This window comes from Epinephelus moara, chromosome 12, assembly GCF_006386435.1.
Source record: "Epinephelus moara isolate mb chromosome 12, YSFRI_EMoa_1.0, whole genome shotgun sequence".
Taxonomy (NCBI): Eukaryota; Metazoa; Chordata; class Actinopteri; order Perciformes; family Serranidae; genus Epinephelus; species Epinephelus moara.
The window spans coordinates 39,405,314-39,432,972 of NC_065517.1; the positions used below are offsets into that span (position 1 = coordinate 39,405,314).

Genomic DNA, 27,659 nt, shown 5'->3' on the forward strand with positions numbered 1-27,659 from the left:
TTGTCTGTTTGTTTTTGCCTTTATAAAAGAGGATAGATAAACAGAGGTGGGCGATGAAGAGAGGGGAAGACATGTAGCAAATGGTCGCTGTCTGGATCGAAATCCAGACCGCTAAGGACTCAGCCGACATTTTATATGTGATGCAGCGTTTGAAAATGTGTAAACTGTTTATTCTTTGTGTTGTACAGTGTAGTCTTTGAATATTTCCTTACCCGAGGACTACAAATGCAAATTAGCTACCTCGCTAACTCTGGCTCAACAGCTGTGTTGTGCACGGCTCCTCTTAAATAAACAAATAAAGAAGAACTAAAATACACAGGACACACGCTCCACCAGCTGAGCTATCTGCGCCCAGATTTGTTTTATAAGTTATAAAACAATTCAGAAGAATAAGTTTTAGGTTTAGGCCCTCGTTGTCTCCTCACTTTGCAGACATTTTCGGCTGCTGTTCTTCTTTGAGTTAGCTGCTAACTACCACCAGCCACTGTTTAAATTTTCCTTTGGTAGTCGTCAAAACGTCACATCCGTCCCTTCCTTTGGAAAACACATTTCGCTGGTGTTTACATTTTCATTTGGTAATAATGGAGTTATAAATGTTAGTTATCTGTTAATGAACCCTAAATAACAGATTTCTGGTCCCAACAGTCCAATCGCTCAAAGGAATTTTTCACGTCATCACTAATGGCTAATCTATGAAGATTTAGTAAATTATTTATTAACATTAATAAAGCCATTAGTTGCAACTTGTATACCTTTATAAAGAGGTGTTTTATTAGCAGTGCTGGAAAGTAACTAGTTACGTGTAACAGTAATTAAATTACAAAACAAATTTAATCAGATACTGAGGAAAAAATATGGAATTAAATCACAGCTGCTGATCAAAATGTTCGTGATTACAAAGAGGTTAAAATCTTTTTTGGTAAAAGTCGTATATGTAGATTATAACATTCTATATTCTACATTATATTGAAGAACTTTTAATAAAAGTTTGACAGTAATCAGAGATGAGTACTGTTGTGTTTACACTGCCTGCTTTAAATGCATGTTTAAGGGCGTTTTAGCTTCATGAGGTTTAATACAGTCTAAAAAAATGATTTATAGGGTTAGTGGACAGCGATTAAAAAAATGATGTTGTTTCATTAACATGTTTTATTCAGTTGACAAGTTGCAGTTGACATTTTTGTGTGAAATAAACAAGGTAGAATATCTTAAATAAAATAATTTTATTAAGTATCAACACGACTTTTGGATAAATATTAAGTTGGTTAAACTTAATTAAGTGTTTGAGGTCAAAGCAAATCATAATGGTCGAACTAAACTAATTGGATTTGTCAGATTATAAAAAACTTAATGACGCCAGAGTTGGAACTACTTAAAAAGATGCAAATTGATACCTTCATTTTTTTTTTTAAGTTGAACTAGTAGATTATCTTTTAGAGTGTACATGTGTTGGAAAAGTAATCAAAAAGTTATCAAATGAAATAAGTTACTCTACCTTGATTAAACAATTACAGTAGTTACATTGCATTTTTGAATTATAAAAGTAACCCTCCCAACACTGCTTATTAGCGAGTGGAGCGTTTTCCTCTTTAGTTGCACTTCAGAGAGACTTTCCAGTTGCTCAGTTGCTCAGTTTGCTGCTGTTCATGTATTTTCTAAATGTTTGGATCAGTAGTCGCTGCAAAAATATCTCTGATGGGTTTCTACTACACTGCAAAGGGAAGCATGGCCTGACACTAAACCTGTTGCACTTCAAAACAAGGTAAGGGACTGTATGTGGATAAATAAATACCTTGCTGCTGAGACTCTCCTTCCTGTTCTTCTTGTGCCTGGCTGACGGAGAACGCAACAAATTCCTGATGCGACTTTTAATGGTGAAGCCATCGCCTGGCATTGTGTCTGCAGCCCGGGGAAGAAGTGCTGAGCATCCACTGTGACAAGCCACCAGCCGAGTGTGTGTGAGTGTGTGTGTGTGTGTGTGTGTGTGTGTGTGTGTGTGTGTGTGTTGTGCAGGCAGGGGCTGAGGAAGTGAATGAGCAGCCTGTGATGATCCTCCCACCACACACACGCACTGTAGAGGTTTACAGAGCCGGACAGTGTCCCTGCTGCCGGGACATGTGGACGCTAATCTCTTGAGTGGCTTTACTGTTGTCCTCTGCTGTCTTCTGCCGCCTGTCTGTCGCTTCACATCAGCAGCTCCTCCTGCAGCTTCCCACCACTTCTGGACTGATGTCGCCTTGTCTCAACGCTCCGACAGGGAGGAAGAGGAGGAGGGCTGCTCAGCTGTTTGCCTGCATGACATCACTAGATTAATCTCAACCTGCACTGGTCTCGTGATTACATCAATGATTGCTTTTGTTGCTGTTGTACCTAATTGATTTAATAGGATTACAGACAGAGACTGGGGGCACTTTGAAAGCTGCATGCCGGATGTTTGGGTGCTCTGTGTTTGCCTGCTGCTGATTGGACGATAAAACTCCTCTTTCATATGTATAATGCTCCATTTGTTCTTTTATATGTAGATTTGCTGCAGTTAAAGTCATTTTCTTTTTCAGGTCTCTGTGCTGTTCAAGTGCCATGTTTATTTAGAGATAGGCTGTTTATTACTCCACAAACAGCCTTTTTAAAAAGTAATTTAAACTTATTTTCTCTTCTTTAGATAACAAATAATTTAAAAAATATTTTTTTAGTTCCCTGTGCTACTGAAGTGTCATTTATTTAAAGTGTGGCTAGTTATTAGTGTGTAATGCTTTCACTCCAGGAAAACGATGCCTTTTTTTAAAATTTGAAGTTATTTTTAAGTAATTTTCTCTTTTTTAGCCTGGCTATTTATCCGAGTGTAATGCCTTTAACAATGCCTGATTTAAAAAAAAAAAATAATTATTGTTAATTTGTTCAGAATTAACAAGATCAGATCAGCAGAAAAAAAATCTGTTGGTGTTTTTATAATTTTACAATATATGGTTTGCATATGATCATTGCATTGCTGTGCAAACTGCAAATTGAGCGCAAGGAAAATATAAATATATTCATATTTATTAGAGTGTAATGCATTCACCCAAAAAAGCCTATTTCTTTTTTAAAGTAACATTCTCTTCTTAAGTATTTTCTCTTATTTTGTTTTTAGTTCTCTGTGCTTCTCAAGTGCCATATTTATGAGTGAAATGTGTTCAAACTGGAGAAAAAAGCCTTTTTTATAAAACGTATTTATTTATTTTGAATTAACAAGATTATTATTAGCAGAAAAACATCTGCTAGTGTTTTTCTAAATTCAGGAGATATGGTTCAGAAAAGATTGGTTAGGGTTAGGGGTATGACTGTGTGTGAGTGTGGGCACCACATAGGCAAGAGTCCTTTGCAGTGGCTCGAGTTCGACTGTGATGCACAGCCCTTTCCTGTCTGTCTACATCCGTCCTATCAATAAAGGCAAAAACGCCCCAAAAATGACCTTAAATTTTTTTTTTTTTAAAAAGTCAGTGTAAGCCAATCAGAGGCAGAGTAAGGCAAAGCAGAGTGGGTCATGCCTTCACCATCCTAGGAAATACAAAGTCGCTTCCTCCATGGATATATGAAGACAAACAGGGCTGCCTCAAATTAACTTAAACTTGAAATAAACAGAAAACTTTAATATAAAGTAAGTTAAACTCGGTCTTTTTAAAACAACTAAAACAGCTTTAAACAGCTAAATTAGGTCCCAAAAACATCAAACTAATACAAAATGCCTTGTTTTTGACTGACTTAAGAGTCCATTCATAAACACATGACGTTTTATTGATTTTAAAGGCCACATTATTTCTTTTACATTTTTAATTCAACTGAAGCAACAGGACAACCAGTGTTTCAAAAATCACACCCACAAAGAAAATGTACTGCGATTAAAAAAAGAAATACAATATTTACAGGTTATTCTCATACGTACATTATATGGCTAATAGCTTTTATCTCGACTGTTTGTAACACATCAGGTTTAAATGCATATCGCTGAGTGAACAACCCAGAACACAAATCACTACTGCTACTTTACAGACTACAGCAAAGACGGACGTCATGGGTGGTGTCTACCAAAAACATAAAGTGCTACTACAGATGATTTTCACTGAGTTAATAACGGAAAACAATAATTTCAGGACAGATATGCATCAAACTAGCTGTCGATAAAAACGGAAACACATAAGTTAACATACAGAGTTAATGAAGCAGTGTGTTGTCTGATCTTATACAGGATACAGATATTAATCTTACACTGTAAGGCTTAACAAACTGGAATTACGTAATCTGTAGAGTTTTATTTTCATTTGCATAAAACAGATCAGACATAAACAGAACACATGATCTGAATACATCTCATTATAAACAACATAGGTGACAGAAATTAGTCTCAGAAAACATGACGTCAAAACTGAATGTGGGAGTTATCAATAATTTCATTCATACAGTCAGCAGGTCGATTAATGCTTCCTCTTATATTCTTTATACCAAAAACAGCTTCTCTCTACAGTATGAAAACAGTCCACTGAGGTTTGTGCGAGGATACAGAAAAGAGCAGCATCCAGCTCTTGAGACGTAAGCTGGATTTATGGTCAGGCATTCGGCACTTTGGATGAGTGTCGCTCGACAGAAATGACATGAATGAAATTTTGTCACCTGTAACTCAACTGGTCAAGTCGCTAACGGCTGGTTTTAGAGTGTAGAGCAGATCGCCTGTTTCTACAGCTATGTAGGTCGTAGCGAAGTGCGCTGGTCAAGTCACAATGACCGCAGACAGCGTGTTCGCAGACAGAGTTGTCTCGCCTTTAAGCTGGCATCGGAGGTAGTGACAGCATCAAAAAGATGTCTGTAGAAAGGGGACAGCTGGCAGGACAGGATCATGGGCTGATACATAAGTAGCTGATAGCAGTTAGCAGCTAACTCAAAAAAGAACAGTGGTCAATTGGGAAAACAATGAGGTCTGGGAGCTCCTTCCCCTCCGAGCAGAGGACGAGATCAACCGCCATACAACAGGGACGGTGAATGACTGTTGTTGTCATGTTATGTCGTTGTTATTGTTTATAAAGTGCTGCAGACACATATGTTATATGTCACAGTAGCGGCAGACGCTGTTGTGTTTCACGTCACGCTACTCATGCCTCTTTTGAGTCCACGATGCCGGCAGACTGTCTAAAATCACACACTGGAGTGTAATGATGCCGCTGTTGTTTTGTGGTGTAAAGGAGGGACTTTGTAGCGGCTCTATAGCGCCATCTCAGCGCATTCACTGATTTTTATTTCCCAGCTCACTATGGTGAGTATGGGGAATCTGCCGCTCACAGACAGAATGGGAGCTGATCAATCGATAGCTATATGGTATATAAGTTAAAACACACATACTGCTTTTTAATTTCTTTCGAGGGACACTTCAAAAGTGTCGAGCACCCAACCATAAATCAGGCTTTACTGAGGTCAAATGACTGTGTGCATTGGTTTTTGCAGCTACGGGAAGATACGACTATTCAGACTCAACGTCCGGTTCCAGTTCCAGTTCCTTTTCTACGTCTATCCAGGAGCGTTTCTTGGCACTCGGGAAGTCCTTTCCTAAAGCCCCTCGTGTTAATGGCCGTGATGTATTGATATCTCCCAAAGGCCCCTCTCTGGGTCCAGTATCAGGGCTTTTAAAACTGATAGAAAATCTGACAGGGCTGCCCTCGCTGGATTTAGATGGACTTCCTGCTCGCACACCTGGAGGACTCCATAGCAGTTCAGACTTCTTCTTCGGAGGCCTTCCTCTGCCTCGTTTGACCGGCACAGGAGTATCACTAACCATTGCTGGGGAGCCCTCCTTTGACGTTTTGGGTAACTCTGAAGTAATTTCTTGCTTCTCTTCAATCAGAACAGATGTTTCACTTTTACTGACACTTTTACTGGCGTCTTCTCCCACATTATTCGCTTCATTCTCATCAACAGGGTTAACGGGGTGCTTTCGAGGCCTACCTCTGGGACGGCGGACCACAGGAGGGCTGGGTTCAGGCTCAGCAGGAGTGGGAACCTGTTTCACCTCCTTGAAACTCAAGCAGAGAGCTGCTGCTGTTTTGTTCACACCCGCCGGTGCACCCCCCTCGTTGCTGCTCTCCGCAGCTTGCGGAGACACCGAAGGCACAAAGATTGATTTGTTAAGAAGGGCGAGCTTAACCAGGGGGCTAGCACCTGAACGCTTTGGTTTAGAGCTTGAGGACTGTACCGTTTCATCCTCCTTAGAAGAACGACAGCTTTCTGAATCCAAAGGTCGGTCAGAGGAGTTCTTGAGCTTGTCCACATCAGAGGGCTGTGTAACAGGTGAAGCAATAACCTTACCCTCCCCTCCTTTCTGCTTGGGTTCCATAACAGTGAGTGTATAGAGGCCGTTACCAACTGTAGAGAAGCGGAGAATACACATTTAAGAATATAACAACACATTTAAACGAAGATAACTCGACTCAGAGATTAAAGGAACAATGTGTAGGATTTAGTGGCATCTAGTGGTGAGGACTGCAGATTGCAACCATCTGAAACTTCCTTCAGTGTTCATTGTTCAGGAGGTTTTTAACAGGAGCCAAATTATCCACAGAGGTTTCTTCCTCTCCAAAGTAAACGGACTTGGTGATTTAAAACCATAAAAACACTGATTAAAGCAGTTTCACTCTGCAAATTAGTATTTCTCTGACACCGTTTGGTGCCTCGCCAACAAGCCGCTAGCCTAGCACCTGCTAATATGTGCTCACCTTTTTTCTCTCCTAACTTCAGATTCAGACGTTCAAGAGGTTTTTAATGGAAGACGAATTTTCCGCAAAGGTATCTTCCTCCTCAAGACAAATGGACCCAGTGATTTAAACCGGTAGAAATATTGAATAAAGCAGTTTCACATTAAAAGCCAGTGTTTTTAAAATGTATTCAAATATTAGTGTTGTGGGTAATCACCAGCCTCACAAGCTCATACGTTCAAGAGTCACAACTCATCCTGAGCCACTGACCACACTCTTTAGTATTTAAGGTCCTGATATCGTGTTAACCAGCTCCCAACATGATATATTATTTGTAACCCTACTTGCACGCAGACTGATATTATCAAATTGGAAGCAAACACTGGCTCCTGCCTATTCTGCCCTTGTAAAGGTTGAAGAACCTCCTTACGAGGGTGTGAAAACAAACTGCACCAGATAAAAAGAGTTGGAATAAAAAAGAAAAATCTGTGTTTTTCCGACACTGTGGCTGACATGAAAACGAGAATGGTCCTATCTAGAGCCAGAGTTTGGTTTGTCTATTCTGGGCTACTGTAAAAACAAAAAGTTCGACACATCAAGTCTTATTTTCAGGTGATTATACAATAAAATAAACACTTATTATATTCCATTTCTGCCAATATATCCCCCTAAATCCTACACACTGAACCTTTGAATCGTGGCCACAGCAGGAGTTCTTTACTCACTTGGTTTCAGAGATGATGGAAGTATAATTCTGCCGGTCTTGGAGCGAATCAGAGGAAGAGCAAAGGGCTGTGGAGGGCAGACAGGAGCTGCGACTGAGCTCTGGGCTGGAGCAGCAGGTATCGCCTGTTGGCCCTCAACAGGAGATACATTTGTCGGAGGTTGACCGCCTTGTAGTGAAGGTGCAGTGACCTCAACCTGGGCTGGAGAGGAAAATGGTGGAGGCATAGGTGTACGTACACTGGATGGGGCTGGAGTCCTCTGTAGGTTGGTCTGAAGCAGGGACATAATCTTCTTTTGGACTGCTTGTGTGACTGCGTTAGCCTGGGATGAAGCCAAGTTGAAGTCAGACTGTGATAGTTGCGTGGACTGGAGCTTGGACTGGGGCATAGTGGCTTGCAGAAAAGCTGCTCTGGACTGGAGTAGGTTTGAGAAGAAAGGCTGCCATTTCATGGTCTTCTCTCTCATCTTCTGCCTGTCGCAGATCTCGTTCAGCTTGTGTCTGATCACCAATTCCGACTTCCCTAGAACAGTAAAATTTCATATGACACAAATTTTAGTAAAGGTAGCGACATGCTGTACATGCTATCATGTTGCTATCACACCACAGACTGTACGTTAAGATGAACAACATATCTCCACTTCCTCCCACTGTACATGAATAAAGCGGTGTTTCTCAAAGTCAAGAGGCAAGGCAAGAGTCCTTCCTAGCATTCAGTGAACACACACTGTAACAGGCTACCGAGTGTCCCCAGGTGTGTGCCATTAACCCTCAGCAGACTGAGGAGGTTTCAGGGTACTGTGATAATTTTGGCACTCTCTAATGTTGTTGTGCAATTTGAACAAATGTAAGTAGTATTTTCAGAATCACATGACGTTTAGGGAGAAAATATTTCTGGATTATACATAACAAAACAAAAAGGGAGGCTAAATAAACTTTTATGGCACTAAGCTCTTTACCTCTGCTGTAGAATATTAATTTAAACACTTATGTTTTATCTTAATCATGGTATTTTAAAAATCTCTGTGCCGTCTGTGCAGTACAGATCTCTGCAGTATTAAGTTCCCGCCCATACACCCATGCAACCAATAGCCAGCAGCGCCACTGATCACGAGCACACCGACTGACACACACAGCTGTCGATCATGACATCACACCCCCCTTTTATAGCATCAGAAAAGTAATTACACACAATCTACGGTTCATCCAGACATGAGCAATGGAAACTGCTGATGTTTATAGGAGCAACTGCGTTATGCTGCTCATTGTTCTCGATTCAAACAGATCGAGTGACTTACAGTAGATTTGGTGGCAATCAGGCAACCTAACCATGATCAAAATGTTCCAGCTTTGTGCGACCTTCAAACTAACTCTCTACAGTGAACAGGACATAAATCAGCACAAAGTGAGACAAAGTACAAACTGTAACAACACAGACTGTACCTACCAGACAGACGGGAGAGCTGCATCACATAGAGAGACTGCATCTGAGTCAGCCTCTTCTTCCTCTCCTCCAGATTTCTGGAGGTCTCAACCAGATTTTGGATTTCTCTCACAGCCTGTAAACACAACACAACAGAAAGAACAGAATGAAGACCATGACACCGAGCTCTGAATGGACTATCTACTAAAAACTTATAACATAGTACAATATAGTACTGAAGAGGATGGCGGCTCGATGATGTATGCATACAAGCGGATTCGGGTGACACAGATTTAATGTCTGAATAACTATATTAGTGAGACCAGCGTGAAGTATACCGTGAAGATTTTCTACTCCATCACCCAGACACTAACGTTAACGGAGCAGAGCACCGAACAGCAGCGTTAACAAATGAGACCGACTGAACAAACGCTGCAGCATTAAACAATTAACAAAAAAAACAACAACCCTGCACCCGGTCTGCTCAGTGTCTTGGCTTTCCCCGGAGCTAACAGGTAGCAGAGAGGCTGCTGAAGACGTTAATAATGACACAACAGACTCCGCCTCCCCAATGTACTTATTCTAATACAGGCAGGAGACTGTAAGGTTATTACTGCAGTTAGATTTTTAAGATAAAAAGGCTGCAGAACATTTTAATTGCGAGTTATGTTTCATAATGTATTTCGGTGTAATAGGGACACTACACCCGCAAATAGCCAATCACATGGCAGCAGCTCAATGCATTTAGTCACGTAGATATGTTCAAGACGACCTGCTGAAGTTCAAACGGAGCATCAGAATGATGAAAGGTGATTTAAGTGACTTTGAACGTGGCATGGTTGTTGGTGCCAGACGGGCTGCTCTGAGTATTTACTGGGATTTTCACACACAACCATCTCTAGGGTTTAGAGAGGATGGTCCCAAAAAGAGAAAATATCCAGTGAGCCAAAATGCCTTGTTGATGCCAGAGGTCAGAGGAGAATGGCCAGACTGGTTCAAGATGATAGAAAGGCAACAGGAAGTCAAATAAGCACTGGTTCCAACCAAGGTGTGCAGAAGACCATCTCTGAAGCAACAACACCTTGTCCAACCTTGAAGCAGATGGGCTACAGCAGCAGAAGACCACACCAGGTGCCACTCCTGTCAGCTAACAACAGGAAACTGAGGCTACAATTCACACGGGTTTTCTCACCAAAACTGGACAATAGAAGATTGGAAAAACCACATTCAGATGGAAGCATGGATCCATCCTGCCTTGTATCAACGCTTCAGGCTGCTGCTGCTGGTGTAATGGTGTGGGGGAGATTTTCTTGGCACACTTTGGGCCACTTAGTATGGACATCAAAAATTTTGATACATCTTTTATAATCGAACTGTTGCCCTCTGAATCAAATCTTGAGGTGCCTGGAGATTCCCACCTTCTGCCTGCTTGTTAAGAGCAATGGAGTCTTTCATAAACACTTCAAGTCTGCTGGACTCGTTGGAAAAAGATCAATCATATTTGCCTTTAAATATTTGTGATGATATGACTAAGCCGGATGTGTAGAACTGACCTGTGAGAGGAGGCGGAGCCTAGGGGCCCTGGGGTCACTCCGAAGGATAGTCTGGAGTTTGTCAAAGAGGACCCGTTGCTCAGTGCGTCTTTGCCTCTCCAGCGCCGTGTGGTTCTTCCGCCTCTTATTATCCTTATGCTCATCGAGTTCATCGTCCATTTGATCCTGGAGTGGAGACAACGAAGATTCTAATAAATACAAGTAACACTGATGCAAAGTAAAACCAGTTAAACTTTCTATGTTTATTGAAAGAAGGTGATGAGGTTTAGAGGGTCATACCTGGCCGTCGAGTTCCCTCGCTGATCCAAACCCATCACTGGAATCACTGACGGTAGAGAAGAATTGAACAAAATATTGAGGGCCAAAATTCATTCAAAAGCAAGTCCACAAACTGTTTATTGTTTCATTCACAAGCACACGTGTTCACGTGTATTACCGTGAATCCTTTAGTGCCATCCTGACAGCTTCTCTCATCTGAGCGATGGCCTGTCCTTGTTTCCATTCTTCCACGGTCTCAATGTCCACCTCCTCGTCCTGAACAAAACAACATTCAGCACGCAGTTTTTAGAGCTTTAACAGTAACTGCAATTACAACAATCCCAGGAGAAGATGTGCAGATTTATTTTTTACATTTTATATTACAGTTAGGAAAAAAAACAAGGTTAAAGCAGGGGTAGGCAGTTTTATTTTGCTGTCATTGGGGGAAGTTGCTATTCCAGAAACAACTGCCTACACTGCGAAGCAACCCACAAAAGAAAGACTTGTCAGAAGAGAGACTGACCATAAACCAGACTGTAAAAATAATGAACGTAGCTACCGTGACATCACCCAGTGGTTTGCGGATGCCTGTTTTGAAGCTTTGAATTCAGCATTTTGGCCATCGCCATCTTGGTTTTTAGGAACTAGAAATGATTATATTTGTGCAGCATAATGTCTGAGGTCATGAACACTAGGATTAAGCCAGCATCTCTCTCAAGCTCATTATTTTTGGAATATCTGAGACCTTCAGAAAGTTAAACGCGCCACAGTAACGTTTCAGAAAACTGCACACCTCAGCTTTAACTGAAAACATTTCTTATTCCCGACACTTACGTCTTCGTCACCCTCTCCGCAGTAGTCTGAGAAGTCGGAGCTCAAGTTCAAGTCCTCTGAAGCATTGTCCAGGTTTGACTCCACCTTCTTGCTGGTGGTGTAATGACTATCATCTGAAGGCATCTTCTCATCACATGTCAGCTCAGAGGAGGGTCCAGGCTCCACTGATAGCTTCTTAGCTCCAGTAAGGTTGTCCAAACCAGGGCGCTTTGCATCAGGATGAGCTGCTAAGTGGCCAAAATTTAAAAAAGCATCTTTTTGTGGTGTGGCTTTGTCCACAGCAGCCATATCTGTAGCATTCCCAGATTCTGAGGCAGCTCCATCAGCTCCAGGCTTGGGGAGTTGAATAAGTGTAAAGCCCCCAGGCAGGATCACCCCTGGCAGGTTCTGGCCTCTGGTGCCCTGGTTAGCTGGAGGGCAGATCCTGAATGAATAAGTCCCGCTCTGTTCTAAGAAGCTGGGGCTTTTCAGTGATGGTGAGACGGTGAGAGAGACAGGTGGGGGTGTGGAGCTGTTCTGCAAGGGGTTGACCGAACTGCGCTGGTCTGGAACAAAACGGTTGATGGACTTTTGTAACAGCTGCGCCAAGTTGATGGAGCTCTTTCGCTTAAAGTCTGGCGGGAGTAGCTGAGCTGAACACACAAAACAATGGAGGGCAGGGTGGTGAGACAAAATAACAATTATCCTATGATTGATTTTTTTTTATATCTGTAGGCATTAAAATAATTTTTATCTTTTAAACCAAATCCAGGAAAATAAAAAAACATGAAGGCATTTCCTTTGATTCTCTAATATTGTGACTCAGGACTATTAGCAATGTTTCACTTAAAGGGCAACCTCAGTAGTTTTCAGCCTGGACCCTATTTACCATGTTTTTGTGTCTAAGTGACTAAAGAGAACAACAAGTTTTAAAACTGGGCTGGAACTGAATGAGAGCGCTGCAAATGGCAGCCGTAGAACAGGCTGCAATGTAACAACTCAGGGCGTTTGTGCACTGTCAATGTATGTCCACCAAAAGTGCCTGTTTTTGCCAGTGACAGATTATTATTCTAAAGTAGGATTTATGCTTGTGCGTCAGCCGTAGCCTACGCCGTTGTGAGCATTAATACTTGTGTGGTGGTGTGTCTGTGTCACTCTGCAGTTACACCTTCAAAATACTAGACGAGTACAAGTACACAAATCAGCTTCACTATAACTCACAGCATTCACAGACAAACACTTGTCTTTATCTGGACACATTTTCCCCACAAATACAACATGCTAACGTTATTAGCACAAGCCTATGGCATTTTACATTGTATAAATTAGCCTAGCAGCTAGCAGAGATTTCCTCTGCTCATATGAAGCCAGGATAAATCGCACACAAGACTTAAAATGATTTTCAATTTCAATTTCCAATTTCAAAAACCCTTTACTTACACAGAAACAAAAACATGGGAAAATAGGGTTACTGGTACAACTGCAGTGCTGCTTCCCTCTCATTCTTTGTGTTTAAAATGGTAACAACTGAAGAAAATGCCAGATTTGGGCTTCTAAGTATAACACTGAAAGAACTCCTCCAAAACTGACAGTCCTGGTTTTATTTATCTGCTAGAAACTTGATTTCTGAGCACACTTATTCACGTTGAGGTAATTTTATTTCCTTGGATGATTTCAATATTCTGCAGCAGCTGCAGGTGTGTCAGTGTTGGAGGGCTCTCGAGCTGATTACTTTCCCTTCTTTGTGAAGCAATCAGTTTAAAACTTAAGTGCTTGTGCTGCGGTCCAGGAGGGGAGAGAGACGATGTTACCTGGTGGTTGTGCTGGTGTCTTCAGATCAGTGACTTTCTGTGCAGTAATAACTGGAGGGACGACTGTGCCAGCAGCCTTTACGCGCAGAGCACTAACAGTGGGGATTTGGTTTGTAGCATCTGATGTCCGAGAGTTTTTAAGAGAAATGCCACTGGGAGGAAGCAGTCGGCCTGTGACAAATGCTGCAAGGCGGTTGGCTGGATGTAGAGACCCCATGCTACCCAGCATCAGCCGGGCCTGATTGTAGGATTTGCCATTTACCTGGAAAGAAGCAAACACAGATATCACTCTCATACATTACAGCAAGCATGTCCGAGTACATGATCCCCCTCAACCCCCGAACATCATGAATGCCATGTATGTCAGTCATGTATTACCAGGTGAGGTTTTCACCCCAGTAAAACCATACTGATAGTGTTAAGGCATCTCCTTGAGTCTCACCTGTATGAGTCCGTACGCCTGGCAGCCAGCAGGTTTGGTCCTGGCTGTCAGTCTGCCGGCAGGTAACACTCCACTCAAAAAGGGTGTGACTCCAAACTGCATATCTGACTCTTCATTTTCGCAATCGTCCTCTTCTGCATCGATGTCCCCATCACGGTTTTTACCAGCATGCTGTTCCTCATCGCTGTCATCAAAGTCATCTTCATCAACATCACTGGCCTTTGCTGGTTTACTGATTTGTATCTGGAAGAGGGTGGAGTCATTTTTATTAATTATAGTAATGAAATGAGAACAAATACTACATTTGAACTTGATGCTTATAATATTAAGAGGCTGGTCTGTTTTGGAGCAGCTGTCCTTCATAACTGGTCATTTAAATACTAATAAGGAATTAAATATTCTTACTACGTGGGAGGCAAAGACAATGAAGTACTCGGATCTTGTGATTACGGAAAAGTAGTTATACCACAGTGTGGAAATACTATAAGTCCTGCATTCAGAAATTTATTTTAGTGGGGCTACATGTGAAATTCAGAGCATATGAGTTATCTGGACACGGTTGTCAACATGGCAGTGGCTCAGCCGGCAGCTAAGGGCACTGACTCCATAAATGGCACCATGTATAGTTGCCTCGGAGTCTCTAAAGCAGCTGTCAAACATGTCAATCACTGCTCGAGAACTGTGGTCAAATCATCAAACCAGACAGCGCTGATCAAATATATGTACTGATTTTGTTACTGCAATTGCCTTTTTCTCTCCTAAAATATTTTCAGAACATATTTTAGTGACTGTTCAGCTGTAAAATGAGAAAATCTGACCCGGCTGCCAAGTTGGAAGCACCACGAGGAGCAAAGGGAACATGATGTTTTTACTGTTTCATGTACTTCTTTTGGAATGATAATAGTTCCAGCAAATACGACATAATGTTATTTGTTAATTTAAAAGTCTGTGTGTTAAGCACGTCTGTAGCTTCTAACTAAATCTCTGTGGTTTAGTTTAGTTTCTCTCCTGTGTCCTGTTTTTACTTTAGATATCTGCTTTATTTTACTGTTTCATGTTCACTATCAGCCGGATTAGAAGTTGTGTGAAGTTGCTGCTCGAAAACTCAACATTTCCTTATTTTGCTGCCTCAGAATAAAAGTTTAACAGGGGACTTTTATTGTGACGCAGCTTTTCTTCAATAAAGACAAGTCTAATAATACAGCAGGGAGTAAAGTTAAAGCAGACAGCCACAGTGAGATGTTGATGAAGAGCTGCAGACAACAGGCTCTTACTGCACCTCTGCAAACAGCTCATCTCCAACAGGTAAACTTTTTTACCTGCCCTGCTGTGGAAGAACACATATAGCACTTTAGCCATGGAGCAGCACTCTGCTTTTAAACGTCATCAGTCGAGACAAGCCATCACCAGTTGAAGACACACCTTCAAGCAGGCAGCCCTGTTGTAATGGAAATGCAAATCCCTGCTGTGCAAGGCTGACGCCCCAAACCAAACCACACCAAGCCAGCCCCCCCCTCCCCCCACACAGATGCATCACTCCTCAGAGACCTACCCTGAAGGTGACGATGGAGCCGCTGGGCTTCTGCATGAAGATCTTGGCGATGGGGCGGATGCGGTAAGGTCCTATGTAGAAGCGCCGACACAGCCTGTTGTGTTTCAGTCGTCGACATAAAGTTTCCAGGATTTTTTTGCGGTCCACCTTCCACTGGCACGCTGACTGTATCTCAATTTGCTTCTTTGCTTCCTTTTCACTGGATGTCGTCGTCTGAGCAGCTCTTTCTGCTGAGGGACATAATGATTGTCGTCAAAACAAACAGCAGAACACCTTCAACATCACACATTTGGGAACGTCATCAAGGCAGGAGAAGGAAAACCAAAAGAGTACAGTCTGATTTAAGGATCTCAGAAGCTATTGTAACAGTTGCAGCACAAACTGATCTGACCCCTCGCCAAGTCCTGCCCGTTGAAGGCTGACTGGCTAATCATAACGTAGCATCGGGCCGGCTCAGATCAGAGTCCAACAACAACCTGCAATCGTTTCAGATTTCCTTCATTTTCAGGCTGGTTTTGTGGATTTGGAGCTAAATGTTGTGTCTGGGGCATGTCGTGTATTAATGAGACTCGTTACTTGGAGAGGTTGGAAAAAGATAAACGTTTCTTCCCTGTTCCAAAACCAAAATCAGTCCCTGAAAAGTGTAGGGTTAGCTAGCTAGCTACTGAAGATATAGCCTACTGAATGTATACACATGCTGCTTTTGCTTTGTAATGATTATAACAGTGAAACAAAGACCGACCCTGCTGTACAGGAACCAGTGAAGGGAAGCAGGGAAACTTTGCTGATATTCAACCAGCTGTGTGTCATCACAGTGTGTGCAGATGAATGTTGTTCAGTTTGACATCCTGGATATATCCTTCAAACACAGACTGTAGACCCCTCTGTCTGCTTCTCTCTGGAATCACTGTTTCCATATTTCTTCAGGGAGTGCAGTTAGTTACAGTGTGGACCCCATGCTTACTCTGAAAGCTTGATGGACCATCACAAAGGGGTGTGGCTTAGCAAAAGGTCAATGTACTTATCACATCTTCTTAGATTCCTTACCTGCTTTTTTACCAGTCAGTAGACTTCTGTAGTACATTTTCGGCTGGCTATCAGTGGCGGTTGTCATCGTCGTCGTTGTCGTCGTAGGAGCGTCAAGGACCTTGGGCTCAATGGTGACTTCATCTGGAGGCTTGCTGTTAAACTCTCTTACTCGTGCACAAGTCATCAAGCTCTCCAGGTATTTATACACCGGATCCTTGTCCTCTTCTCGAATCTGCAATCATAATTTATAATTTGAGTTTCAAATAGAAAAGGGACTAAATGTATTACTGCTCTTACACTATACAAGTAAATAATAAAACAAAAGTAAATAATATTTTTAAGTACAAAGACTTGAAGGAGTCTGTTTTACATCCAGTAAGAGAGATTTTATTTTACCGGCTGTGTTGGACGAGGTATGCAGCCGCGTTTTAGGGACTTTGACATTGGCAACCACAGTGGAGCATGTTCGGGGGCGAAGAGTGGCTCTGGATCTTCATTATCAATGTCGTGGTTCCACAGTTTATTAGCGTGGGAGCCCGGGCCAGGCTGGACCACATGCTCCATATTAGTCACAGCTGCGGAGAAATAAAAGCATCGCATTAACACGTCTGAGTTTCTGAGGGTTGTGACCAAAAATCTGTGTATGGCTGTCGTAAAAATGTAAAACCTTAAAATAATATGCTACAGTCCTGGTTAATGATGTTATTAATGACAGTATACAGTGATCCAGTGTAGCTGTGCTGATTAAACAGAATCAAAAGAACAACATAGACAAATTAAATCAAAGTAACTTGATCTTACAGTAAACAGGTTGGATCTCTTCTTCACTCTCCCCCGCGCTCAGCTGCTTGGTGATCTTGCGTTTGAAGCAGGCACAGCCAAACATGCATTCAGGCCGCCGGCAGTGGAGAGGACCTCTGTTCGGATGCTGCAGACTGGAACACACACAGCCCAGGGTGCAGAACTCCTGACCACATTCAGGTACTGTGGATTTATGCCTTGGATACTGGGCTAATTTCAACGCCTGATTGGGCGGCATCTGATGACAAGGAAAGGAGAGTCATCAGAACAATTACAGATGTGTGTGTACTGCCAGGCATTGTCGTCAATTCCTGTTCACAATTTACATTTTATGTTATAAAAGTTAAAATGATTGTCAAATGACACTGTACATGAACCATGTGTGTTGCCTACCTGTTTTGTCAGCATTACAGACAGAGCCACTTTCAGCCTATCCTCAGTCAGCTGTGTTTTGCTCAGGCCCTCGTTCAGAGCTCCAATCTCCATCTGGTACAGTTTGAACTGGAACTTAGTGAAGCCTATAGGTCTGTGTGTCATCACTTGGTTCTGCCCACAGCTCACCGCTGGTCTCTGGCTGGCCGCTGGATCGTATGTATATAATCTGAGAGACATGATGATTGAGCAGATTAGTGTGTTGTGATTCTCCGCCCAGTTGCTTTTTTTTTCCAGTATCGCAGATAAGAAAATGTACACAGTATGATAACCGTCAATTTTAATAACACAATATACCTTGAAACCAGTATATTGCTGCAACCCTACTTACAACATTCACAAGTGACATATGTATGTCATTTATGTTTCCCACATACTGATTTATTTGAGGCAGCCAACCACATACTGATGTCCACTTTTTTTAAAAATATAAATCCAACAGGCCAATAAAATAAATAAATTCAAAAATGTGCTACTTTGGCTCAGATGTTTATTGTCTCTCTTGGATGACATACACTTTTAGTAATGAGTGGATCTTCAAGCGTTTAAAAATATATATCAAATCTGAGCGGATTATGTGAACTGCATATATTCTAGAGAGCAGCAGAGCGTTGTTCCTGTGGGCTACAGCAACACTAAACACCTGAGCTTGCCTGAGAAGGACTAAATGCACAAACCTCCTATTTTGTTAATATCCCATGGAGAGAGACTCTCACTGCAGCCTGTTTTATTTTGTTCTGATAATGTCGGCGTACAACCTCATTCTCTGGACGATAAACCAGGTGCAGACTTCCATCTGTGTCACCGCTAATGAAGGAATACAGTGAGTGCTGGACGGAGCAGTGAGTGACAACAACCCCGCCCACATTTAAGAGGACTGTTTGCGATGGAAACACCGAATGGACCTAGGGTCTAGGTACCATACCTGAAGGGTTACCTTTGGTTCTAATGGTGCTGTAACTAGGGATGCACCAAAATGAAAATTTGTGGCCGAAGCCGAAGCCAAATAAAATTAAACGCTTGGCCGAATACCAAGTACCGAATACCGATGTTTCGTTTTTCATTAGTTTTTGCAGATGAACCCTCCAGATTAGTGTTGTCATGGTACCAAAATTGGATCCCACTGTACGATACCAGTGAAAATATCATGGTTCTGAGTAGTATCACGATACCACAGCGAAAATGAGGCAGATGTGCCTTTTGTCATTTATAAAAAGATAAATCACTTTTCTATAATACATCAATGATATTTCAATAGAATAAATTTCTTATTGACTTATTCATATTTCAAAAACAGCATCAATAAGTGATTAACATAGGGGGGATCAAAATAAAATAAATAAATAAAATAAAAATCAACCAGCCACCAGCCCCAAGAGCAGTCCCTTCATAAGTAAAGAACAGTCCCTAAAGTGCGGTGAGGTTTGTGGACCGTTACCTGCCACAAAGAGAGAAATGTAAACGTCTCGTTTCTCCTCTGACACGTCACATACCTGTGTGCCGCCACGGCTCAGCTGTCCAGGTACTTTTGGGCAGTCATGACGCCAAGAAGAGGACATTATTGAAGTCGGACTTCTCCGTCGCCGGTAAGCCTATGGCCGCTGTATTTGACAGGAATACATTCCTGTCACTGTACGCTGTTTGATTGCGTTATCAAAACACGCCGCTATTATTCGGCCTTGCTTTTCACTTATTCCACCGAATACCGAATATGTGTTTTTTTGCAATATTCGGCCGAATATATTCGGTTACCGAATATTCGGTGTATCCCTAGCTATAACGAAAGTGTTTGGTGGAAACGGGGCTTATCTGATTGGTTGCACGTCACCTACACGTCATCTACGCTGAAAGCTGCCGTACTGCTGATGGGCAAAATTGAACGCAGACTGAAGCTGCTCCCAGGACAGCGAGTCAAGGTGTTTTTTGACTGCAGAGCAACAGAGATTACTATAGCTTTAATAATCACAGTCTTCTATCCTGAAGTTGCAAAAACATCCAGTGTTTCTGCTGGTAACATTCTGCTGTTAAAATATAGTTACTGAATGTAACTTGAGTTGTAACAAGAAGTATAAGGAGAGGAGGAAGTGGGACGGCACCTGGACACAGCATAAAATGTGACTCATGACCAGATGGTCATAGTTTATAAAAATACAGGATACAGACATTTCACCAGACGTTCAAAACGTGGACCTGCCAATGTGCATTGGACCGTTCATGAGTCTCCGTCACAGTGAGCAGAGACGTCAGTCTGCAGTGTAGTTCATATACTTCACTAATAAACCTGAGAATTATACAGTAACGTAGAGCTTCATGACCACAGAAGCCCCCAAATTCTATGGAAAACACTGACACATGTTCACACTGTCCTGCAATCAGGGCATAAAGACCACATAAACTAAAGATACAACTTATACAAGCCCATGTAAGACAATAGCTCAAAGCATTTTCCTAGAATGAAATACATCTGAAAGAAAGGAAAAGACACACTGGTAACAGCTGTGAAGCTGTAAATGGGCAAACACAAGCACAAAGGACAAGTGGAGACAAATCACAGAAATCTAACCATGAAAAATATATGTCCTCAACTGTTGCATATTCATGTCATCAGCCAAGAAACAACCAAGAAGCAACGCTGTGGCTGATTCATTGAAGAAATTAGGACTCATGGGTTCACTGAAAAATAACAATTAGTCACTTAACAGATTAGTTGATCTGGAGAATGAACTGACAACTCTTTCAATAATTACTGTGGGGGGAAAATACCCTCCAAAAATATCACTTAGATGGTACGAGCTTCCCAACGTGAAGATTTGCTTCTTTCCTTGTCTTACATCACGATGATTGGAAAATCTTTGGGTATGAACTGTTGTTCGGACAAAAAAGCAACATGAAGACGTCCCCTTTGGCTTGAAAATGTCACATCAGGACATTACGATGGACGATTCAGTGAAAAACTTATCAGCAAATTCATCCTTACTGAAAATATACAGAACTAAATAAAAAACTAAATTAAGTGGACAAAACTGAAAATATGGGATCAAATGTTGAATTATGTGTCCCCAAAAAAAGTCCCTAAAAATGAAGACATTACAAACACATCCTCACCTCTGTGCTCCTGGCTGCACATCTGATGATGCAGACTGCTGTGTAGACGGAGCTCTGTCTTGAACAGGGTGGGCCAGAGGAGGAGTGGGTGACATCAGAGCAGAGTAGAGGAGAGGTTTATAGGAAAGGGGGCAGGGTTTGTTGGCCTCCACGGGGAGTCTGGAAGCAGCTTCTCGATGCTTCAGTGCGCTGTCCAGGGTCTTAACGTAGCTGGAGCTCTTAGCCGGCAGCTGATAGGCCACTGAGTCCTCTGAATGAGTGGAGAAGGCAGCAGCGCGCTCACTAATGTTCTGAGCTTCGCTTTCCAAGTACTCGTCCAACATGTTGCTGCAGAAGGCAGACAGATTCTTTTGTGTTCCTTCAGGAGAGGAAGAATTAAGAGACTTTATCAATGAGGAATAATGATCAAGACACAAAGACATTCGGCTTGTTTCAGTGCAGTTAATCTTTCTGTAATTAGAATGACAATAATAATCCCACTGCATGATAAAAGAGACACTGCAGCTACAACAAGACGAGCGAACCTTACCATCGCAGTTAGGAAGAGACGGTTCTTTGCTTCTTATGAACTTGTTTCTCCATCCCTTTATTTTTGTCATGTCACTCGTCTTTCCTGTGCGGGAGATGAAGGATAATCCCTCATCTGTGAAGGAAACAAACTGAGTTAGCCTTCAGTTAACAGACACAGCACAGTTATATTCAATGACTCATAATGTGAGTTTAAGTGCTACAGCAGATGCACAAAATTCTCAAAATTTGACTGCCACTTTGTTCTCGTTGCTGGAGAGAAAACCACATTAATTTAAGCAAACAGTATGTTCATTGACAGAAATAAAAATCCTGAAAATAGAGAACAGCTGTCAACTAATCAACAAGATTTGGACCACTGTTTCCTGTGCTTCAGTTTGTGTTTTTTCCGTGTTTATTGGGAAATAAATTCTCACTTGATCTCAGTGTTGACACCTCTGAAAATAACACTCCTGTCACACTGACTTGCTCTTTCAAAAAAGGTAAATATGAATGGTATGAAAAAGATGTGAATGACACAGAAAAAGAAACAGAGATGGTGTAACTAAAACACAGCTGGTCAAATCAGAACAGGTCAGAAATGCAAAGCAAAAGGCAAAGCAGGACTAGATAATGTAATTACAAATCTAGAATGAGGGCCCTACGAAATGCCAGAAAATGGCAAAACTGTTAAAATAATGTGACCTGGTTTAGTTCACAAGTACCACAAGATGCAAACACAAACCAACATTTTCATTTATCATAGGGAAACTATGGCATTACTGCTCTAGACATGGTCGCCATGATGAGTGCATCTATGCATGCAGTCAATCTACTTCACTGGAGAATCCAGGGAAGTATGAGAAGTCACACAATGTTATAGTAATCATAGGGAAGGTTTTTATTTCTGCTTTTCCCCCACCAAATCAGCATGTTGATTCTGTGTCAGTGACTGTGGAGCTAGTCGGAGAATTAAATCACTCTGATTGGCGATTCAGCTCAGCGCACGAGAAGAGAAATGGAAGTGAGGAAAGTAAACAAACAGCTAAAGTCAAGAGGGAGTGACATCAAAACCAGCTTGTTACATAAAGGTAAGAACATTTTTCTTTAGCCACTGAGCTCTTTAGCAGAAATGTTTCGTGATGGTTTGTGTTATTGTTCACTGGTGCATGATAAATATGCTCTGTTCTTTAAACATTAGATTGTGTCGTTAATGTGCTAACTAGCGTCAAGACAGTCTTCCGGTTTCCCTTTTTGAATACAGACTACCGCCATCTGCTGGTATGGTATTCCTCTCACATAAGCGCAGAATGTACGTGCTTGTTGGCCGCTGGTTAAAGTCTTTGCGGTGTGTTCATGTGCAACATTTTGTGAAGTGACGCAGCAGGGGGGTTTTGTCGTTGCTAGTTCTCTGAAGTTTACAGTACACAAAACACTGCAGGTGACAGCCTGCACACTCCAACTTAGCGAGGTAACCAACTCCTTTTACTGCGCCCTGCTGTCTGCAGACTCATCAAGTGTGCAGAATAAATCAGATCACAGTTGCCCACAGAATGATGAATAAAAGACGATTATTGCCAGACAATAGGCCCGTTTCCACCGCAGGAACTTCGGGGTAATTTTACGGGGCCGGGGCCGTTGGTGCGTGTCTCCACCGCAGGAACCACCCCCGAAGGACAGAGTTCCGGAACTTTTACAGGGGCTAAACAAGTCCCTGCCTCGGAGTAAGTACTCAGAACGGCCCCGAGAAACTCCTGGCTGGGGCTTGGGGATTACTTGGTGCTGATTGGATATACTCAAGGAGGGATGTGACGTTTTGTAAATAACAACATGGTTATTGTAGTTTAGCTAGGCTAATTGTTAGTTGTTAGCGGTGTCTGTAATAACTCAAACGGTCCGTGAAAAAAAATATTTTTTCCAGCGGATATCTTAGTTACAACATGATTGAGCTAGCAAAGCAGTTTTGTGTTGCTGTGTGTGGTATTTATTCAGTTTTGGGAAATCACGATGTCTAGAAAGCAGCAGCTAACAGCAGCAGCAAAGCTAACACCAGGACGTCATCTGTTAAAAGCCTCCCGTTGTCGGATATGACATAAAACTACTCCAGTTAGCTCAATCATGTTGTAACTAAGACATCTGCTGGAAAGAATATTTTTTTCACGGACCGTGACCGGAGTTATTACAGACACCGCTAGCGGCTAACGGCGTCCATATGCCCCTACGTCGCCCCGGTCAAAATGGTCGCGCAATGATAACGTCACATACAGAACCCGGTAACTTTACAGGAACCTTCCTCCTACTCCGCTCTCTCAGTGGAGACACGGCGGTTGAGAGGGCCGAGTGAGAGGACGTTCCTGTAGTAGTTCCTGCCCCCCAAATAGTACCAGGAACTTCTTCAGTGGAAACGGGCCTAATAGTTTATGTTGCTGCCCCCAGAACTCTGTGACCTGTGGTATTAAGCCGCCTACTACCACCAGTAACTACAGGAGCTGGTGAATCAACCAGGACTGAAGTCTTCAAGATTGCCACTTCAATAACACCCTGGATACGGAGATTCCTCTAATGTATGATCATAAGGAGGAGGAAACTCACATCCCTAATGTGAAGGGCAAAAAAAGGAGGTGTTCCATAACTGCACAGTGCTAGACACCTCTGACCTGTTCGATGGTAATACCTGGCCCAAATATTTGAAACACCAGCAGCAAACCATTATTACTCCATATGCTAAAACCAACAGCCTGTTTCCAGCCTCACTTAATTTCCTGCAACTCGAGATCATACAAAGCTCTAATCACCCCTGACTGACAAACTACAGATGTGTCTTGCAGGAGGAGGTAATTATCACTCAGCCTATTGTAATTCAGGCTACCTTGGAAATCTGTCTAAATTTAGAGAGAGACGGGGGGAAAATGTGTTATATAAATATGTAAATATGTTTAAAGCTCCAGTAGGCAACATTGTTTTGGTATAATTGAGTAAAAATGTTATAATATCCTCTAAGCATAATGTAAATCAAGTGGTCTGAGACAGGGTCATTATCAAATTCCCCTTATGTATCTATGGATATTAAGGGGGCAGCGTGCCCACAGCATCGGCTCCAAACTGTAAAACTACATCACTTATTTTGTTACAATTCTATTTTCTTACATTCATAATACATCTGTATATATTTTTTACTAATTTGTCAATTCGTCAAGAATACTGTTACACAAAACATCCCTGAAACATCCTGACATTATTTTAGGGCCATATTGTCCACCCCTTATGTACGTATTAAGTGAGAAATCATTTGGTTCAGAGCTACACTGAAAAGTTAACTTTTCTGTTTCTGAGCTTATTAAATGCCTCAGGACCAGAATGTATCTTCAATAAACAATCTGTCAAAGATCAACTCACCACCAGGAGACTGAGCTGTGGTATTGCCTTGTTCTGGTATGTTTGGAGGAGGTAACGGCAGACGAACACCAAGATACTGCAGGTCGATGGACTGTGTCGGGTCGAGGGAGCTCAACTTCAAGCCCACTAGAAAAAGAGACAAAAAAAAGAGTCAACAAGAGAAAAATATTTACACTTTTATTACTTTGTATAACCTACTGAGCCACTGGGATGTTTATGTGTGCTTGTATGAACTCACCCTCCTGCAGCACAGGATGGATGACCTGTCTGTGTTTGAGAGCCCTGAGGTCCTGCAGCAGGACGACCTCCAGGCGGGCTATCTTCTCCTCATCTGTCTCTGGAATCACCTCCACTGAAACACAGCAAAGAGGTTTTCAGAGGATTGTGAGCGTGACATTTGATTCATTTCATTTGATTTTCCTTTTTAATCAATTAACATCACTAGAGGAAATATCTAAAAGGCTGGGTGTTGTTGTCGTGCACGACAAAAAGAAAGTCGTCGAACGTCATGAGGCATCCCAGACGCTGCGTCGGTTGTTGTCTACTATGACACACTACATGAGATGAAACACCGGATTATCACGTGCGACACTCTTTGTCGTTCAGGATCCATGCCAACACCATACGTCACTGCGTCGGGCTATAATCGGGCTGTCATCATGTAGTGTGAACCCGGCATAAGACAGCCTTCAAAATGCTCACCTTTTTCCTTCAACTGCACCGGTGTCGTTAGGGAAACTGGAGATGCTGATGGTGTGCTACTGACTGGCTGCTCCCCAACGTGAACCTCAAGAGCTTCCTGTCACACAGAAGAAAATTAAATCTTAAACACTTTACAGGACTTTTATTACTGTGCACCAAAAACACTCTGGTATGCAAGAACAAACCCCGTCTCAGGAATGCAGAGACACAGCTTCTAGACTGAGTGAAAAAAGAATCCTTTGGAGACATGAGATCATTTTGCTGTAATTTGTAGTGTTTTACCTTTGAGGTAAATGACACAAACAGCAGGCCCTCTACATCATCCAGCTCTGGTTGCATAGCGACAGTCGATGATGGGCTGTGGGCTACCGTGGGGGAGGCAGCCGCAGCTTTCCACTCTCTTCCCCGAGAATGCCCCCAACGTCTGTTAATCCTCTTCCTCCTCTTGTGGTACCCGGGTGATGATGCCGGGGTAGACGTGGAGGAAGTGGGAGTCATGGATGTTGCTTCAGGCGTTGTTTCAATGCCTTGCTCCAGCTTTGGGGTTTTACTGACGGCATCAGCTTCTTCCTTTGGCTCCACGAGTGGACGTTTTTGGACAAGCACAAGCTCACCGAGGGCATGTTTGCCTCTTATACAGGGGACATATGGATCACTGTTGTTGGAGGAGGAGGACATTATGGGCTTCAGGACCAGTCTGGTCTCTTGCTCATTTGAGGGAGAAGCAGGGACGGTGTCATTCTTCACACTGTCACACAGGAGAGGGGAGTACTGTTTATTAACACTAAATAAAAAGTGAAAATGATAACAATGATCTCATTATAAAAACATATTAACTTTTAATGGTACGGCACGTGGCAATGGTATTACAAAAGCATAATTCCAGCAGTTTAAAGGAATATTTCATCCACATAAAGATAAGCTGTGTATCAGTTAATCACCCCGTGTTACACTGAATTTCTAAGAAAACTTTCCTTTTCTCACATGACTCCATGGTGAACAAAGAATCAAAGAATGGAGGAAAGTCTTAACAAACCGGAGTAAAACGGGTCCACATTTCACAACAGCAAAACCATATTAAAACATCCATTTACAATCTTGGAGTATAATCCACGTCTCATTTATCCAGCTGTATGCTCAGTACTTCCACTGTCGCATGCACTTCTGCATAAACAGTCTCATGCATAGACGAGTAGCATACCTGGGCGAGTGTGTGTTTGAAATCTGCTCAGTGGAATGCACATGCAAGGTTCAAACGCATGCGATTGCTCAGATGTGCTACTCCTATGCAAAGGGGTTTTAGTAAAAATACACATACATGTTTGGGAAGCACTGAGCATACCAGGGCTGCAAGTAACAATTATTTCCATTGACCATTAATGTCAATTATTTTCTCGATTAATTGAGTAGTTGTTTGCTCTATAAAATGTGAGAAAATTGTGGAAAATGTCAACCGTTTTTTCCCAAAGCTGAGGATGACGTCCTAAAATGTCTTGTTTTGCCCACAACTCAGTTTACTGTCATAGAGGAGTAAAGAAAACAGAAAAAATATTCACACTTAAAGTGCTGTATGTAATTCTGGAGACAGACAGTTGATTGTTGAGTCTCATTCCCAAGTAGTCAAATACCAACACTTTGAGTTTGTTGTTCGGTTTGACTACCAACCCAAAATCTCTGTATTTGATGACCTGGGAATGAGACTCAACAATCAACTATCTTTCTCTAGAGTTACACACAGCACTTTTAAGACGCTGGAAACAGAATTTTTTTTAGTTCTTTTCTCAAAAAAAAAGAAAAAAATAGTCAAACTGATTCATCAAATATCAAATTAGCAGGTAATTAATTTAATAGTTGACAATTAATTGATAGTTGCAGCTCTAAAAAGATACGACTGGATAACAGAGACTTGGATTATACACATTTAGATTTAGCTTTGCAGTTGTGAAACACAGACCCCTTATGCCTTTTAGTCACCTACAATTTTCTACATGCTGGATTCTTCATTCGCCACAGAGGCATGCAAGAAAAACAAGTATTTCTTCACAAATTCAATGTAACAAAGGGTGAGTAATTGATATACACGTGATCATTTCGTGGGTTGAGTGTTCCTTTAACCCTGTAAACCTGGAGTGACATCTTTTTTGTTTCGCAAGTATTTAAACCTTTGAACTCTGAGCAAGTTAGTGCGATTTCTCTCTAAAACATGGGGACAATGGCATTCAGCAACTTGATAAGAGATGTCCCACAAATTGAAACAAAAAAAGATTTGGAATTTTCTTTTTTTAAACTAGAGAATAAAGAAAAAAGTTAAGGAAAAAACATGTTTATAAAAGTATGTTATTATAATTTTTAAGCAACTCTTTTCAGGTAATTTCCTGGTTTGTTTGTTTGTTTTTCT

The 27,659-nt window shown here is 41.9% G+C and overlaps 2 protein-coding genes across 7 annotated transcripts in view; both read right to left on the reverse strand.

Moving 5' to 3' along the window:
• LOC126399111 (mitogen-activated protein kinase-binding protein 1-like) overlaps positions 1-2,197 on the reverse strand; it is a 44,578-nt gene extending 42,381 nt beyond the window's left edge. For both annotated transcript variants that reach the window (XM_050058911.1, XM_050058910.1), the window contains exon 1: positions 1,793-2,197. In XM_050058911.1, the coding sequence (XP_049914868.1) occupies positions 1,793-1,894 (102 nt within the window). In that variant the 5' untranslated portion in view covers positions 1,895-2,197. The remainder of the gene's footprint in view (positions 1-1,792) is intronic.
• Positions 2,198-3,715: 1,518 nt separating this feature from the next.
• magl (MAX dimerization protein MGA-like) overlaps positions 3,716-27,659 on the reverse strand; it is a 30,819-nt gene continuing 6,875 nt past the window's right edge. For 4 of the 5 annotated variants that reach the window (XM_050058211.1, XM_050058213.1, XM_050058212.1 and 1 more), the window contains exons 3-22: positions 25,544-26,009; positions 25,262-25,358; positions 24,798-24,911; positions 24,560-24,685; positions 21,186-21,299; positions 20,657-21,014; positions 17,513-17,720; positions 17,120-17,357; positions 16,715-16,893; positions 16,337-16,550; positions 15,290-15,519; positions 13,738-13,980; positions 13,296-13,557; positions 11,506-12,137; positions 10,850-10,947; positions 10,693-10,738; positions 10,414-10,578; positions 8,885-8,996; positions 7,439-7,960; positions 3,716-6,384 (exon numbers count right to left, since the gene is read on the reverse strand). In XM_050058211.1, coding sequence (XP_049914168.1) covers positions 5,486-6,384; positions 7,439-7,960; positions 8,885-8,996; positions 10,414-10,578; positions 10,693-10,738; positions 10,850-10,947; positions 11,506-12,137; positions 13,296-13,557; positions 13,738-13,980; positions 15,290-15,519; positions 16,337-16,550; positions 16,715-16,893; positions 17,120-17,357; positions 17,513-17,720; positions 20,657-21,014; positions 21,186-21,299; positions 24,560-24,685; positions 24,798-24,911; positions 25,262-25,358; positions 25,544-26,009 — 5,323 coding nt within the window. In that variant the 3' untranslated portion in view covers positions 3,716-5,485. The remainder of the gene's footprint in view (positions 6,385-7,438; positions 7,961-8,884; positions 8,997-10,413; positions 10,579-10,692; positions 10,739-10,849; positions 10,948-11,505; positions 12,138-13,295; positions 13,558-13,737; positions 13,981-15,289; positions 15,520-16,336; positions 16,551-16,714; positions 16,894-17,119; positions 17,358-17,512; positions 17,721-20,656; positions 21,015-21,185; positions 21,300-24,559; positions 24,686-24,797; positions 24,912-25,261; positions 25,359-25,543; positions 26,010-27,659) is intronic. The other variant, XM_050058215.1, reaches the window with a different exon arrangement.